We start from the raw sequence: 17500 nt of genomic DNA on the forward strand, positions 1-17500 counted from the left end.
TAGACACCCTCCCCCACACTGACCCCCCCCCACACTGACCCCCCCACACTGACCCCCCTCCCCCCTCAGTGACCCCACCCCCCTCACTGCCCCCCACACTGCCCCCCCCACACTGACCCCCCTCCCCCCTCACTGACCCCAACCCCCCTCACTGCCCCCCCACACTGACCCCCCCACACTGCCCCACACACACTGACCCCCCTCCCTCCCCCTTCACTGACCCCGCCTCCCCCCTCACTAACCCCCCTTCTCCCCTCTGTGACCCCCGCTCCCCCCTCACTGACCCCCCTCACTGACCCCCCCACACTGACCCCCCTCCCCCCTCACTGACCCCCCCACACTGACCCCCCTCACTGACCCCCCCTCACTGACCCCCCCGCCCCCCCTCACTGCCCCCCCCACACTGACCCCCTTCACTGACCCCCCTCACTGACCCCCCTCCCCCCTCACTGACCCCCCCACACTGACCCCCCTCACTGACCCCCCCTCACTGACCCCCCCGCCCCCCTCACTGCCCCCCCCCCCCCCCCTCACTGCCCCCCCCTCCCCCCCCCTCACTGACGTGGGTCACAGCGAACTCCTGCGTCCTCTGAGTGCTGACAGTTGTGAATTCTCCAGCCTTCGCTCTGACACTGTGTGAGAGATGATTCATACCCAGAGCAGTGGACATCGTCCAGGAGGATGGAGCCGGACCCTGGGGGGAGGGGAAACAGACAGCACTTACACCCCTCCTCCTCATCCCAGGGACACCGCCCTATCCCACTCCCGGGAATGGTGCTGAGTGGGGGGGCAGAGGGAGGGGACTGCTGGTGATGAACATCAGAGATCACAACTGGTTCCGTTTATATATCAATGAAACCTTGGGGACTTTCCTTTATTTAACTCCTTTATTGGTCAGAGTATTGAGTACAGGAGTTGGGAGGGTCATGTTGCGGCTGTACAGGACATTGGTTAGGCCACTGTTGGAATATTGTGTGCAATTCTGGTCTCCTTCCTATCGGAAAGATGTTGTGAAACTTGAAAGAGTTCAGAAAAGATTTACAAGGATGTTGCCAGGGTTGGAGGATCTGAGCTACAGGGAGAGGCTGAACAGGCTGGGGCTGTTTTCCCTGGAGCGTCGGAGGCTGAGGGGTGACCTTATAGAGGTTTACAAAATTATGAGGGGCATGGATAGGATAAATAGACAAAATATTTCCCTGGGGTCGGGGAGTCCAGAACTAGAGGGCATAGGTTTAGGGTGAGAGGGGAAAGATATAAAAGAGACCTAAGGGGCAACATTTTTCACACAGAGGGTGTTACGTGTATGGAATGAGCTGCCAGAGGAAGTGGTGGAGGCTGATACAATTACAACATTGAAGAGGCATTTGGATGGGTATATGAATAGGAAGGGTTTGGAGGGATATGGGCCGGGTGCTGGCAGGTGGGAATAGATTGGGTTGGGATATCTGGTCAGCATGGACGGGTCGGGCCGAAGGGTCTGTTTCTGTGCTGTACATCTCTATGACTGTATGAACTGCAGATGCTGGAAATCTGAAACAAAATCAGATTTTGCTGGAAAAACTCGGCAGATCTGGCAGTGTCTTTAGAGAGAGAGACCAGAGTTAACATTTTGGGTTAAGTGTCCCTTCCTCAGAACACCATCCTAAAAGCTGACCCAAAATGTTATCTCTAATTTATCACCACAGATGTTTCTAAAATCCACAAGGCCCCTCATGGGAGACTCTGCCAGAGGATGAAGATGTGTGGGGTCCACAGTGACCTGGCCGTGTGGATTCCAAACCGGCCTGCCCTTGGGAGGCAGGGGGTAACGGTGGAAGGGTGGGTTTCAGGGTGGAGATCTGTACTGGGACCTCTGCTGTCTGTGAGATACAGATATCAATGTCTTGGATAGACATGTAGACGGGTGGGCTAGTGAGTTTGCAGACAATACAACGATCGGTGGAGTTGTGGTTAGTGTAGAAAGTTGTCCAATGTGTGCAGGAGGGTTTCCTGACACAATATGTCGACAGGCCAACAAGAGGGGAGGCTATATTGGATTTGGTTCTAGGTAATGAACCAGGCCAGGTGTTAGACTTGGAGGTAGGTGAGCACTTCGGGGACAGTGACCACAACTCGGTGACTTTTACTTTAGTGATGGAGAGGGATAATCGTGTGCCGCAGGGCAAGAGCTATAGCTGGGGGCAGGGAAATTATGATGCAGTGAGGCATGACTTAGGATGTGTGGATTGGAAAAACAGGCTTCAAGGGAAGAACACTAATGAGATGTGGGGAGTGTTCAAGGAGCAGCTACTGCGTGTCCTCGATAGGTATGTACCAGTCAGGCATGGTGTAAAGGGCCTTGTGAGGCAGCCGTGGTTTAGTAAGGAATTGGAGTCCCTTGTGAAAGGGAAGAAGGCGGCATATGTAAAGATGAGGCGTGAAGGTTCAGTAGGGGCGATTGAGTGTTATAAGGTAGCCAGGAAGGAGCTAAAGAGGGAGCTAAGAGAAGCGAGAAGGGGACATGAAAAGTCTTTAGCTGGTAGGATTAGGGAAAACCCAAAGGCTTTCTATAGGTATGTCAAGAATAAAAGGATGACTAGGGTAGGTATCGGTCCAGTCAAGGATAGTAGTGGGAAGTTGTGTGTGGAGGCGGAGGAGATTGGAGAGACATTAAATCAGTACTTTTCCTCAGTATTCACTCAGGAACAGGACACGGTTGCTGATGTGAATATGGAATCACAAATAATTAGAATGGATGCCCTGGAAATATGCAGGGAAGAGGTTTTGGGAATATTGGAAAGGATGAATATAGATAAGTCTCCTGGGCCTGATGGCATTTACCCCAGGATCCTATGGGAAGCTAGGGAGGAGATAGCAGAGCCATTGGCCTGGATTTTTATGTCGTCGTTGTCAACAGGAATAGTACCAGAGGACTGGAGGATAGCGAATGTGGTCCCATTGTTCAAGAAAGGGAGTAGGGATAGCCCTAGCAACTATAGGCCAGTGAGTCTGACTTCAGTGGTGGGCAAAGTCTTAGAGAGAATGGTAAGGGATAAGATTTATGAACATCTGGGTAGGAATAACGTGATCAGGGATAGCCAGCATGGTTTTGTGAAGGGCAGGTCGTGCCTCACAAACCTTATTGAGTTCTTTGAGAAGGTGACCAAGGAAGTGGATGAGGGTAAAGCAGTAGATGTTGTGTATATGGATTTTAGTAAGGCGTTCGATAAGGTTCCCCATGGTAGGCTAATGCTAAAACTTCGGAGGTATGGCATTGAGGATACATTAGAGGTTTGGATTAGGAATTGGCTGGCTGGAAGGAGACAGAGGGTAGTAGTTGATGGATTATGTTCATCTTGGAGCGCAGTTACTAGCGGTGTACCACAAGGATCTGTTTTGGGACCATTGCTTTTTGTTATCTTTATAAATGATCTAGAGGAAGGACTTGAAAGCTGGGTAAGCAAGTTTGCGGATGACACAAAAGTCGGTGGAGTTGTGGATAGTGAGGAAGGAAGTGGTAGGTTACAGCGGGATATAGATAAGTTGCAGAGCTGGGCGGAAATGTGGCAAATGGAATTCAATGTAGCTAAGTGCGAAGTCGTTCACTTTGGTAGGAATAACAAGATGATGGATTACTGGGCTAATGGTAGGCTACTTGGTAGTGTGGATGAGCAGAGGGATCTTGGTGTCCATGTACACAGATCTCTGAAAGTTGCCACCCAGGTAAATAGTGCTGTGAGGAAGGCATATGGTGTACTGGGCTTTATTGGCAGAGGAATTGAGTTCCGGAGTCCTGAGGTCATGTTGCAGTTGTATAAGACTCTGGTGCGGCCTCATCTGGAGTATTGTGTGCAGTTTTGGTCGCCATACTATAGGAAGGATGTGGAAGCTTTAGAACGAGTGCAGAGGAGGTTTACCAGGATGTTGCCTGGAATGGTAGGAAAATCTTATGAGGAAAGGCTGAGGCACTTGGGGCTGTTCTCATTGGAGAAGAGAAGGTTTAGGGGAGATCTGATAGAAGTGTATAAGATGATTAGGGGTTTAGATAGGGTAGATACTAAGAACCTTTTCCTGCTAATGGAGTCAGGTGTTACTAGGGGACATAGCTTTAAATTAAGGGGTGGTAGGTATAGGACAGATGTTAGGGGTAGATTCTTCACACAGCGGGTTGTGAGTTCATGGAATGCCCTGCCCGTATCAGTGGTGAACTCTCCTTCTTTATGGTCATTTAAGCGGGCATTGGATAGGCATTTGGAAGTTATTGGGCTAGTATAGGTTAGGTAGGATTCGGTCGGCGCAACATCGAGGGCCGAAGGGCCTGTACTGCGCTGTATCCTTCTATGTTCTATGTTCTATGTTCTATGTTCTATTGTCAAAGGATACCGTGGGACAGAGGTCAGCTGCAGATATGGGTGGGGAAATGGCAGATGGAGTTTAATCTGGGAAGGTGTGAGGTGCTGAACATGTCAAGAGATCACATCTTGGGCGATGACATGTTAACAAAAGTGTCCAGTTAATGACAGGACCCTGAACTGCATTAATATACAGAGGGATCCATCCGATAATAAAGAAGGTAGATGGCATACTGGGTCAGGGAATTGAGTACAGGAGACAGGATTCATGTTGTAGCTTCATCAGGCTTTGGTTAGGCCACACTTGGAGTATTGTGTTCAGTTCTGACAGGAAGGATGTGGAGGTTTTGGAAAGGGTGCAGGAGAGATTTCCCAGGATGCTGCCTGGATTAGAGCGACAAGGAGAAGCTGGGAAAACTCAGGTTGTGGCGGAGGTTCAGGGGAGATGTAAATGAAGTCCATAAAATTGTGAGATACATGGATAGGATTGGCGGTTGGAATCTTTTGCCCCGAGTTGAAATGTCCCAAACTCGGAGGCATGTATTTAGACTGGCAGACCGGCAGACTGCTGTGTACTCTGAATGACAGAGACATGGCCCACTTCTGCCATTCCGGACTGTGTTGTCCATACATCACACACACTGTACACCATCCACGGGTCAGGCAAATCAACAACTTCTGATGCTCAGACATGGCGAACCCTGGTGAGCCGTTGCTCCCCTTACAGTGAAATGCCAACCCTTCTCAGTGCCACACAGGTTCACCCCTGCCACCCTGTCAGCTGTGTACACACCACAACTTGTGGATCGGATGACATTTACATCACCGCTGAAGACAAAATTCCCCGAGACCTTATTCCCCAAGGCCAGTGGTTTCAAATAGGCCACCCTCCGGGGAGGAGGGTCTGTCAACGTCCCACTGACCATTTCCCACAGTACGGAGCACCGCTACACCACCTGCAAAAATTCCCTGATTCCCAGCTGCCACCAAGAGGAGTCCCTTCATTGTCCAGTCCCTCCGAAAGCCAGAGCTTCCAAATAACCCTGTTGGAGTGTAACCTGGTGGAGAGGGATTTGTAACGAAGATGCTGACCATTCCGTTCCGTTCCGTTCCCTGCACACCCTTTGGAAAGTCGGGTCACAGCATCGTGTTCCTCCTCCCAACTCAGAAATTAAAGCTGAAAAGGGAGGATCCTTCTCAAAAAGCCAGACAGTGTTGGTCTGAGGAGACAGAGGAGCTTCTCTTTGACTGTGTGGAGTCAGTGGACGGGATTATATTCACTCAATCAGCAAGACAAGTACACCAGACCACGACTGACCTTCACTAACAGGTGTGTGGGGGGCTGCGTACCAGAAAAATCAATCCCGGTGTTCCCAACGGGAAACCCTGGATGTACCAGGAAATCCACTCCCTCCTGATGACAGTATTCAAGGCAGGTGACCCAGGCTGACAAAAAATCCAGATATGACCTCCGCACAGCCATCAGAGATGCCAAGGGGCAGTACGGGGCCAAGTATGAAGGAATTTGGGGAGGGTAACAGACCAGCATAGCGGGTACAGGTGGGTGGGGGCTTGTTGGAGGTGGGAGAAGGTGGCCTCATGAGCCATTAGAGATGCCAAGGGGCAGTACGGGGCCAGGGTAGGGTTCCAAACCAACGTGATGGACACCATCACCTGCAGCAAGGCCTACACAACATAACAGCTACAACATGAAGCAGCGTGAGATAGCAGACCCTGACATGTCCCTCCCCTACGCTGGGAGGTACCACCTGCCCCTCCATCACCACTGCAGGCATCAGATCGGTCTTCCTGGGAGACATGCTCCATGTATTCAATACTGTCTCTGAGCAGAATGCCAGTGTCACGGTGTCAGCTGTCCCCACTGACCCGGACACACCTGTTCCCTCGGTAACCACTGCAGACGTCAGATCGGTCTTCCTGGGAGACAACCCAAGGAAAGGGACAGGCCCAGAGGGAGCCTCCGACCATGCCCTTCGATCCTGTGTGAACCAGCTGGCAGAGGGATTCACTGACATCTCCAACCTCTCCCTCCCTGCTTCCAGACCATCACTGTCATCCCAGGACCTAAGGAAGCACATGCAATCTGCCTTAATGACTGCCACCCAGTGGCTTGGACCTCCATGAAGTGCTTCGATTGGCTGGTCATGGTCCACATTGACTCCAGTCTCCCCCTGCCTCGATCCCCTACAATATACCGACTGTTGTAACAGGTCCCCAGTGGATGCTGTTTCCCTCACCCTGCACTCATCCCTGAAACAAGAACACCAGATTCCTGCTCATTGACTCCAGTTCCACCTTCAGCACCATCATCCCCTCCAGACTGATCTCAAAACTCCGGGACCTTGGTCTCAGCTCCGCCCCCCACCCCCTGTAGCTTCCTGACCCACAGACCGCAGGCAGTGAGGGTAGACAACAGCACCTCCTCCACCAGGACCCTCAACACTGGAGCCCCCTCCCCCTCCCCAAGGATGTGTTCCCAGCCCCCACTATTACCCCCAGGACTGTGCAGTCAAATTCCAAATGAACAGCGTTTACAAATGAGCTGACGATAGCACTGTGGTGGGATGGTGAGTCCGAGTACAGGGATGGAGATAGAGGCTAGAATGATAACAACCTCGCTCTCAATGTCAGCAAGTGTAGGACAAAAGGAGGGCACACCCCTCCCTACATCAACGGAGCTAAAGTGGAAAGGGTCAAGAGTGTTAGCTTCCCAGACGTGTCAATAACCAATAACCTGTCCTGGATCTCCCACATAAATGGTCAAGAGGGCACTACATTCAGCAGGAGCTGGGGAACATGGACTGGGAGCAGCTGTTAGAAGGAAATCTGTATTCAATATGAGGGAGGATCCTAAAGAGAGGTTAATTAGAGTTCAGGAGAGATCTGTTCCTGTGTAAATGAGGGATAGAAATGGAAAGATTAGGGAACCATGGATGACAGGTGAAATTTTGAGACTTGCTAAGAGGGAAAAAGAAGCATACATAAGGTCTAGGCGACTGAAAACAGACGAAGCTTTGGAAGAATATCAGGAAAGTAGGCGAAAGTGAGGACTGCAGTTGCTAGAAACCAGAGTTTAGATCAGAGAGGCGCTGGAAAAGCACAGCAGGTCAGGCAGCATCCGAGGAGCAGGAAAATCAACGTTTTGGGCAAAAGTTCTTCATCAGGAAAGTAGGACCAATCTGAAACGAGGAATTAAGAGGGCTAAAAGGGGTCATGAAATATCTTAAGCAAGCAGGTTTAAGGAAAATCCCAAAACCTTTTATTCGTATATAAGGAGCAAGAGAAAGAGTTAGCCCACTCAAGGACAAAGGAGGGAAGTTATGTGTAGTGTCAGAGAAAATGGATGAGATTCTTTATGAGTACTTTGCGTTGGTATTCACCGAGCAGAGGGACATAGCTGATGTTGAAGTTAGGGACGGATTTTTGTTTACTCTAAGTCAAGTTGGCATAAGGAGGGAGGAAGTGTTGGATATTCTAGAAGTCCCCAGGTCCAGATGGGATCTATCCCAGGCTACTGAGGGAAGCCAGAGAGGAAATAGCTGCCGCCTTAACAGATATCTTTGCAGCATCCTTGAACGCGGGCAAGGTTCCAGAGGATTAGAAAATTGCTAATGTTGTCTGCTGATTTAAGAAGGGTAGCAGGGATAATCCAGGTAATTTTATACTGGCGAGCCTGACATCAATGGGAGAGACGTTGCTGGAGAAGATACCGAGATATAGGATCTATTTACATTTGGAAGAAAACAGGCTCATCTGCCTTAGGCAACATGGTTTTGTGCAGGGAAGGTCATGTCTTACCAACTTTGAAGAGGTGAAAAGTCGATAGATGAAGGAAGGGCTGTTGATGTCATATACATGGACTTTAGTAAGTGTTTGATAAGCTTCCCACTGGTAGACTAATGGAGAAAGTGAAATCACATGGTGTGCAGGGTGTTCTAGCAGGTGGATGAAGAACTGGTTGAGCAACAGGAGACAGAGAGTAGTAGTTGAAGGGAGTTTCTCGAAATGGAGAAAGGTGCCCAGTGGGTGTTCCCCAGGGGTCAGTGTTGGGGCCACTGCCATTTATAATATACATAAATGATCTGGAAGAGGGCACTGTTGGTATGATCAGCAAGTTTGCAGATGACACAAAGATTGGTGGAGTAGCAGAAAGCATAAGGGACTGTCAGAGAATACGGGAGGATATAGATAGGCTGGAGAGTTGGGCAGAGACGTGGCAGATGGAGTTCAATCCAGGCAAATGTGAGGTGATGCATTTTGGGAAGATCAAATTCCAGAGCAAACTACTGTATACAGTAAATGGAAAAGTCATGACATACAGAGAGATCTGGGAGTGCAGGTCCATTGTACCCTGAAGGTTGCTGCACAGGTGGATAGAGTGGTCAAGAAGGCATATAATATGCTTGCCTTCATTGGACGGGGTATTGAGTATAAGAGCTGGCAGGTCGTGTTAACATTGTACAAGACATTGGTTCGGCCGCATTTAGAATACTGTGTACAGTTCTGGTCACCACATTACCAAAAGGATGTGGACCCTTTGGAGAGGGTACAGAGAAGGTTTACGAGGATGTTGCCTGGTATGGAAGGTGCTAGCGATGAAGAGAGGTTGAGTAGGTTAGGTTTGTTTTCACTAGAAAAAAGGAGATTGAGGGGGGACCTGATTGAGGTTTACAAAATCATGAAGGGTATAGGCAGGGTGGATAGAGACAAGCTTTTTCCCAGGGTGAAGGATTCAATAACGAGACGTCACACTTTCAAGGTGAGAGGGGAACGGTTTCGATGTTCTAAAAGAAACTCCACACTTGTCACTGAAACACTGACCACTGATACCTCCCCAGCACTGACGGGGGCACAGGACAGCAGGGCAAACTTGGGCAGGGGGAGGGTGGGTGCTGATTGGGCTGAGGGATGGTGGGTGTTGATTGGTCAGGGGGAGGGTGGGTGATGATTGGTCAGGTGTGGTGGGTGTTGATTGATCAGGGGGATGATGGGTGTTGATTGGTCAGGGGGATGGTGGGTGTTGATTGGTCAGGGACGTGGTGGGTGTTGATCGGTCAGGGACGTTGTGGGTGTTGATTGGTCAGGAGGGTGCTGGTGTTGATTGGTCAGGGGTAGGGTGGGTGTTGATTGGTCAGGGATGTGGTGGGTGTTGACTGGTCGGGGGAGGGTGCGTGTTGATTGGTCAGGGGGAGGGTGAGTGTTGATTGGTCAAGGGGATGGTGGGTGTTGATGGTCAGAGGAATGGTGGGTGTTGATTGGTCAGGGGGAGGGTGAGTGTTGATTGGTCAAGGGGATGGTGGGTGTTGATTGGTCAGGGGGAGGGTGGGTGTTGATTGGTCAGGGATGTGGTGGGTGTTGATTGGTCAAGGGGATGGTGGGTGTTGATTGGTCAGACGAATGGTGGGTGTTGATTGGTTGGGGGGTGAGTGTTGATTGGTCAGGGAGTGGTGGGTGTTGATTGATCGGGGCAGGGTGGGTGTTGATTGGTCAGGGGGAGGGTGGGTGTTGATTGGTCGGGGAGGGTGGGTGTTGATCGGTCAGGGGGATGGTGGGTGTTGATTGGTCGGGGAGGGTGGGTGTTGATTGGTCAGGGGGATGGTGGGTATTGATTGGTCAGGGGGAGGGTGGGTGCTGATTGGTCAGGGGGATGGTGGGTGTTGATTGGTCAGGGAGGGTGGGTGCTGATTGGTCTGGGGGATGGTGGGTGTTGATTGGTCAGGGGGAGGGTGTGTGTTGATTGGTCAGGGGAGGGTGGTTGGTGATTGGTCAGGGGGAGGGTGTGGGTTGATTGGTCAGGGGGAGGGTGGGTGTTGATTGGTCAGGGGGAGGGTGTGAGTTGATTGGTCAGGGGGAGGGTCGGTGTTGATTGGTCAGGGGAGTGGTGGGTGTTGATTGGTCAGGGGTAGGGTGGGTGTTGATTGGTCAGGGGGAGTGTGGGTGTTGATTGGTCTGGGGGAGGGTGGGTGTTGATTGGTCAGGGGTGGGTGGGTGTTGATTGGTCAGGGGAATGGTTTGTGCTGATTGGTCGGGGCAGGGGGTGTTGATTGGTCAGGGGGTGGTGGATGTTGATTGGTCGGGGAGAGGGTGAGTGTTGATTGGTCAGGGGTATGGTGGGTACTGATTGGTCAGGGGGAGGGTGGGTGTTGATTGGTCAGGGGGATTGTGTGTTGATTGGTCGGGGGGCTAGTGGGTGTTGATAGGTCAGGAGAGTGGTGGGTGTTGATTGGTCAGGGGTAGGGTGGGTGTTGATTGGTCAGGGGGAGGGTGGGTGTTGATTGGTCAGGGGGAGGGTGGGTGTTGATTGGTCGGGGGGGAGGGTGGAGTTGATTGGTCGGGGGGAGGGTGGGAGTTGATTGGTCAGGGATGTTGTGGGTGTTGATTGGTCAGGTGGGTGGTGGATGTTGATTGGTCAGGAAGGTGGTGGGTGTTGATTGGTCAGGGGTGTGTTGGGTGTTGACTGGTCATTGTGAGGGTGGGTCTTGATTGGTCATGGGGAGGGTGAGGGTTGATTGGTCGGGGGAGGGCGTGGGGGTTGATTGGCCGGGGGGATGGGTGTTGAAGTACAGAATGAATTGCTGTTTGGAATCCCCTGCGTCCTGACCCCCTCCCCCCTCCCCCTCCCCTTCCCCGTCCCCCTCCCCCCTCCCCCTCCAACTCCCACACCCGATGATGTACCTGATCCGAAGATGCCTCCGATGGTAGCTTCGGTTGCATTGATGTATCCCAGACTGCGACACACCACGTGAGCGTCAGCGATATCCCAGTTATCATCACAGACTGTACCCCATTCCCCATTGTAATAAATCTCCACCCGACCCTCACTGGGTAATCGCCCACCGCTCAGACGCAACTCTCCGTAATCCACTCCTAGGGCAAGAAAGACAACAGGTCAGATCCCAGATCCCCGAGCACCAGATCCCAGGGCACCAGATCCCAGAGCACCATATCCCAGGGCACCAGATCCCAGAGCGCCAGATCCCAGGGCACCAGATCCCAGAGCACCATATCCCAGGGTACCAGATCCCAGAGCGCCAGATCCCAGAGCACCAGATCCCAGGGTACCAGATCCCAGAGCGCCAGATCCCAGAGCGCCAGATCCCAGAGCACCATATCCCAGGGTAACAGATCCCAGGGTACCAGATCCCAGAGCGCCAGATCCCAGAGCGCCAGATCCCAGAGCACCAGATCCCAGGGTACCAGTTCCCAGAGCGCCTGGGGATTTCGGGAGGATTTAATTAACGCTGAAAATGTGTTGCTGGTTAAAGCGCAGCAGCTCAGGCAGCATCCAAGGAACAGGAAATTTGAGACAGTCCAGGTGAATTTGAGGTCGGGGTGGAAGGTGTTGGTAAAGTGGATGAACTGTTCAACCTCCTCATGTGAGCACGAGGCAGCGCCGATACAGTCATCGATGTAGCGGAGGAAAAGGTGGGGGGTGGTGCCAGTGTAGTTGCGGAAGATGGACTGTTCCACATATCCGACGGAGAGGTCTCTCACAGACATTTACTATAAACCGACTGACTCCCACAGCTACGTGGACTACACCTCCTCCCACCCTGCCCCCTGTAAAAACGCCATCCCATATTCCCAATTCCTTCGTCTCCGCCGCATCTGCTCCCAGGAGGACCAGTTCCAACACCGCACAGCCCAGATGGCCTCCTTCTTCAAGGACCGCAGATTCCCCCCAGACGTGATCGACGATGCCCTCCACCGCATCTCCTCCACTTCCTGCTCCTCCGCCCTTGAGCCCCGCTCCTCCAACCGCCACCAAGACAGAACCCCACTGGTTCTCACCTACCACCCCACCAACCTGCGCATACAACGTATCATCCGCCGTCATTTCCGCCACCTCCAAACGGACCCCACCACCAAGGATATATTTCCCTCCCCTCCCCTATCAGCGTTCCGCAAAGACCACTCCCTCCGTGACTCCCTCGTCAGATCCACACCCCCCACCAACCCAACCTCCACCCCCGGCACCTTCCCCTGCAACCGCAGGAAATGTAAAACTTGCGCCCACACCTCCACACTCACTTCCCTCCAAGGCCCCAAGGGATCCTTCCATATCCGCCACAAGTTCACCTGTACCTCCACACACATCATCTATTGCATCCGCTGCACCCAATGTGGCCTCCTCTATATTGGGGAGATGGGCCGCCTACTTGCGGAACGTTTCAGGGAACACCTCTGGGGCACCCAGACCAACCAACCCAACCACCCCGTGGCTCAACACTTTAACTCTCCCTCCCACTCCACCAAGGTCCTTGGACTCCTCCATCGCCAGACCATAACAACACGACGGTTGGAGGAGGAGCGCCTCATCTTCCGCCTGGGAACCCTCCAACCACAAGGGATGAACTCAGATTTCTCCAGCTTCCTCATTTCCCCTCCCCCCACCTTGTCTCAGTCGGTTCCCTCAACTCAGCACCGCCCTCCTAACCTGCAATCCTCTTCCTGACCTCTCCGCCCCCACCCCACTCCGGCCTATCACCCTCACCTTGACCTCCTTCCACCTATCCCACCTCCATCGCCCCTCCCCCTAGTCCCTCCTCCCTACTTTTATCTTAGCCTGCCGGGCACCCTCTCCTCATTCCTGATGAAGGGCTCTGGCCCGAAACGTCGATTTTCCTGCTCCTTGGATGCTGCCTGACCTGCTGTGCTTTAACCAGCAACACATTTTCAGCTCTGATCTCCAGCATCTGCAGACTTCACTTTTTACTCGAATATTTAATTAACACTAGGAATTTCAGGAATATTTGATTGTCACTGGGAATTTCGGGAGGATTTAATTGTCGCTGGGGATTTCGGGAATATTTAATTGACCCTAGGGTTTTCAGGAGGATTTAATCGACATTGGGGATTACAGGAATATGTAATTGAGACTGGGGATTTCGGGAATATTTAATTGACATTGGGGATTTCGGGAGGATTTAATTGTCACTGGGAATTTCAGGAATATTTAATTGTCACTGGGGATTTCGGGAATATTTAATTGACCCTGGGGATTTCAGGAGGATTTAATTGACGCTGGAAATTTCGGGAATATTTAATTGACATTGGGGATTTCGGGAGAATTTTATTGACAGCGGGGATTTCGGGAATATTTAATTGTCACTGGGGATTTCAGGAATATGTAATTAAGACTGGGAATTTCGGGAATATTTAATTGTCACTGGGGATTTCGGGAGGATTTAATTGACATTGGGGTTTTCGGGAATATTTAATTGTCACTGGGGATTTTGGGAATATTTAATTGACATTGGGGATTTCGGGAATATTTAATTGTCACTGGAGATTTTGGGAGTATTTAATTGTCACTGCAGATTTCGGGAATATTTAATTGACATTGGGGATTTCGGGAGAATTTAATTGACACTGGGGATTTCGGGAATATTTATTGTCACCGGAGATTTCGGGAATATTTAATTGTCACTGGGGATTTTGGGAGGATTTAATTGTCACTGGGGATTTCGGGAATATTTAATTGAGCCTGGGATTTCCAGAGGATTTAATTGACACTGGTAATTTCGGGAATATTTAATTGACAGTGGGGATTTCGGGAGGATTTAATTGATGCTGGGAATTTCTGGAATGTTTAATTGTCACTGGGGACTTCGGGAATATTTAATTGTCATTGGGGATTTTGGGAATATTTAATTGAGTCAGGGGATTTCGGGAATATTTAATTGTCACTGTGGAGTTTGGGAATATTTAATTGTCACTGTGGATTTCGGGAGGATTTAATTGACATTGGAGATTTTGGGAATATTTAATTGATTCTGGGGATTTCAGGAGGATTTAATTGACACTGGTTATTTCGGGAATATTTAATTGACACTGGGAATTTCGGAAATATTTAATTGTCACTGGGGATTTTGAGTATGTTCATTAGGAGATGAACACAGAAATCTCCATGGGATGGGAACGTGGGTGTTGGGGGAGGCTCCCTTTGTTTTAATCCCGGATTTGTGCTTTAATGTCCTTCCCATCCCTTCATTATCCAGAAAATGGCCATATCAGGCCACTCTGTTCACAAAAGGCAGGTGGGAGGGACCCCCATTGCTATGGGGGCCTGGAGTCACGTACAGACCTGAGCAGGCCAGGCTGATAGATTCCGTCCCTGAGGCATGACTGATACAGATGGGGCTTTCCGCAAACTTTGTAAGTTGTTTTCATGAGACTTTTATTTCAATGTTTCAGTGAATTATCCTGAAACTCTAAGCTGTGCCATGATGGGTTTACGTCTCTCAGCTTCAGGTGGAAGGTGGGAGACGGAATAGTTCCATTCCCCAAGATACAAGACCAGCTGTGAAAGGAGGAGGCGCTGAGGGGCTGAATGGCCAGCTACTGGTCAGTGTCTCTCTGCTTCTATACCGATGTTCGGGACGGTAGTCACATACCTTTAGTGAGGTGTAAGAGGAGGGACGTCAGAAACACTACAGCGAGATCTCGCTTCATCCTCCACATCAACGACTGAGAGGTCAGAGTGAGATGACAAGACAGGCCAATGACATCATTCACAAGGATAGCACCCCAGTGATGTTCAGGGCAGGAATGGCCTTTCTCTGGGGGAGGGAGGGAGAGGGGCAAACCACACCAGAGAATCAATCCAACACTTCCCCCCAGAGGAAAGCTCAGTTAACCAATTCAGAACTGCACCCGTTCACTAATCTCACACTCACACTCACAGATAACACACCCATTCACTAATCTCACACTCACACTCACAGATAACACACCCATTCACTAATCTCACACTCACACTCACAGATAACAAACTCTGTGGAGAGTGGTGTTCCACAGGGCTCTGTCCTTGGGCCTCTACTGTTTGTAATTTTTATTAATGACTTGGATGAGGGGATTGAAGGATGGGTCAGCAAGTTTGCAGATGACACAAAGGTTGGAGGTGTCGTTGACAGTATAGAGGGCTGTTGTAGGCTGCAGCAGGACATTGACAGGATGCAGAGATGGGCTGAGAGGTGGCAGATGGAGTTCAACCTGGATAAATACGAGGTGATGCATTTTGGAAGGTTGAATTTGAAAGCTGAGTACAGGATTAAGGATAGGATTCTTGGCAGTGTGGAGGAACAGAGGGATCTTGGTGTGCAGGTACATAGATCCCTTAAAATGGCCACCCAAGTGGACAGGGTTGTTAAGAAAGCATATGGTGTTTTGGCTTTCATTAACAGGGGGATTGAGTTTAAGAGTCGTGAGATCTTGTTGCAGCTCTATAACACTTTGATTAGACCGCACTTGGAATACTGCGTCCTGTTCTGGTCGCCCTATTATAGGAAAGATGTGGATGCTTTGGAGAGGGATCAGAGGAGGTTTACCAGGATGCTGCCTGGAATGGAGGGCTTATCTTATGAGGAGAGGTTGACTGAGCTCGGAGTTTTTTCATTGGAGAAAAGGAGGGGGAGAGGGGACCTAATTGAGGTAAACAAGATAATGAGAGGCATAGGTAGAGTCGATAGCCAGAGACTATTTCCCAGGGCAGAAATGACTAACACGAGGGGTCATAGCTTTCAGCTGGTTGGAGGAAAGTATAGAGGGGATGTCAGCGGCGGGTTCTTTACACAGAGAGTTGTGAGAATATGGAATGCGTTGCCAGCAGCAGTTGTGGAAGCAAGGTCATTGGGACATTTAAGAGACTACTGGACATGCATATGGTCACAGAAATATGAGGGTGCATACATGAGGGTCAGTGGTCAGCACAACATCGTGGGCTGAAGGGCCTATTCTGTGCTGTACTGTTCTATGTTCTATGTTCAATTCATTAATCTCACAAACACACACTCTCAGGTAACACACCCATTCACTAATCTCACTGACCCACACTCAGAGATTACACATCCACTCACTAATCACACACACACACTCAAAGACAACACACCCATTCACTAATCACACACTCGCACTCACAGATAGCAGACCCACTCACTAATCTCACACTCGCACTCACAGATAACACACCCATTCACTAATTTCACACACTCACAGATAACACACTCATTCACTAACCTCACACACTACCACATTACACACCCATTCACTAACCTCACACACTACCACATTACACACCCATTCACTATCCTCACACACTACCACATTACACACTCATTCACTATCCTCACACACTACCACATTACACACCCATTCACTAACCTCACACACTACCACATTACACACCCATTCACTAACCTCACACACTACCACATTACACACTCATTCACTAACCTCACACACTACCACATTACACACCCATTCACTATCCTCACACACTACCACATTACACACCCATTCACTAACCTCACACACTACCACATTACACACTCATTCACTAACCTCACACACTACCACATTACACACCCATTCACTAATCTCACACACTACCACATTACACACCCATTCACTAACCTCACACACTACCACATTACACACTCATTCACTAACCTCACACACTACCACATTACACACCCATTCACTAATCTCACACACTACCACATTACACACCCATTCACTAACCTCACACACTACCACATTACACACTCATTCACTAATCTCACACACTACCACATTACACACTCATTCACTAATCTCACACACTACCACATTACACACTCATTCACTAACCTCACACACTACCACATTACACACCCATTCACTAACCTCACACACTACCACATTACACACCCATTCACTATCCTCACACACTACCACATTACACACCCATTCACTAACCTCACACACTACCACATTACACACCCATTCACTAACCTCACACACTACCACATTACACACCCATTCACTAACCTCACACACTACCACATTACACACCCATTCACTATCCTCACACACTACCACATTACACACCCATTCACTAACCTCACACACTACCACATTACACACCCATTCACTAATCTCACACTCACTGACAACACACTCATTCACTAATGAGACACTCACACTTACACTCACAGATGACAGCTTCACATCACTAAACACACACCCACAGGTAACACACCCGTTCACCAATTTCACACTCTCACAGATAACACACCTATTTACTAACCTCACACACTACCACATTACACACCCATTCACTAACCTCACACACTACCACATTACACACCCATTCACTATCCTCACAC

General features: G+C 50.1%; 1 protein-coding gene across 1 annotated transcript in view; it reads right to left on the reverse strand.

Moving 5' to 3' along the window:
* Positions 1–14807, reverse strand: part of LOC132817314 (galectin-3-binding protein-like) — a 24903-nt gene extending 10096 nt beyond the window's left edge. Inside the window, exons 1-4 of the mRNA XM_060827728.1 lie at positions 14750–14807; positions 11370–11564; positions 11028–11219; positions 563–694 (exon numbers count right to left, since the gene is read on the reverse strand). Coding sequence (XP_060683711.1) covers positions 563–694; positions 11028–11219; positions 11370–11564; positions 14750–14807 — 577 coding nt within the window. The remainder of the gene's footprint in view (positions 1–562; positions 695–11027; positions 11220–11369; positions 11565–14749) is intronic.
* Positions 14808–17500: the final 2693 nt, after the last annotated feature.

The sequence above is a fragment of the Hemiscyllium ocellatum genome, chromosome 1, assembly GCF_020745735.1.
Source record: "Hemiscyllium ocellatum isolate sHemOce1 chromosome 1, sHemOce1.pat.X.cur, whole genome shotgun sequence".
Lineage (NCBI taxonomy): Eukaryota > Metazoa > Chordata > Chondrichthyes > Orectolobiformes > Hemiscylliidae > Hemiscyllium > Hemiscyllium ocellatum.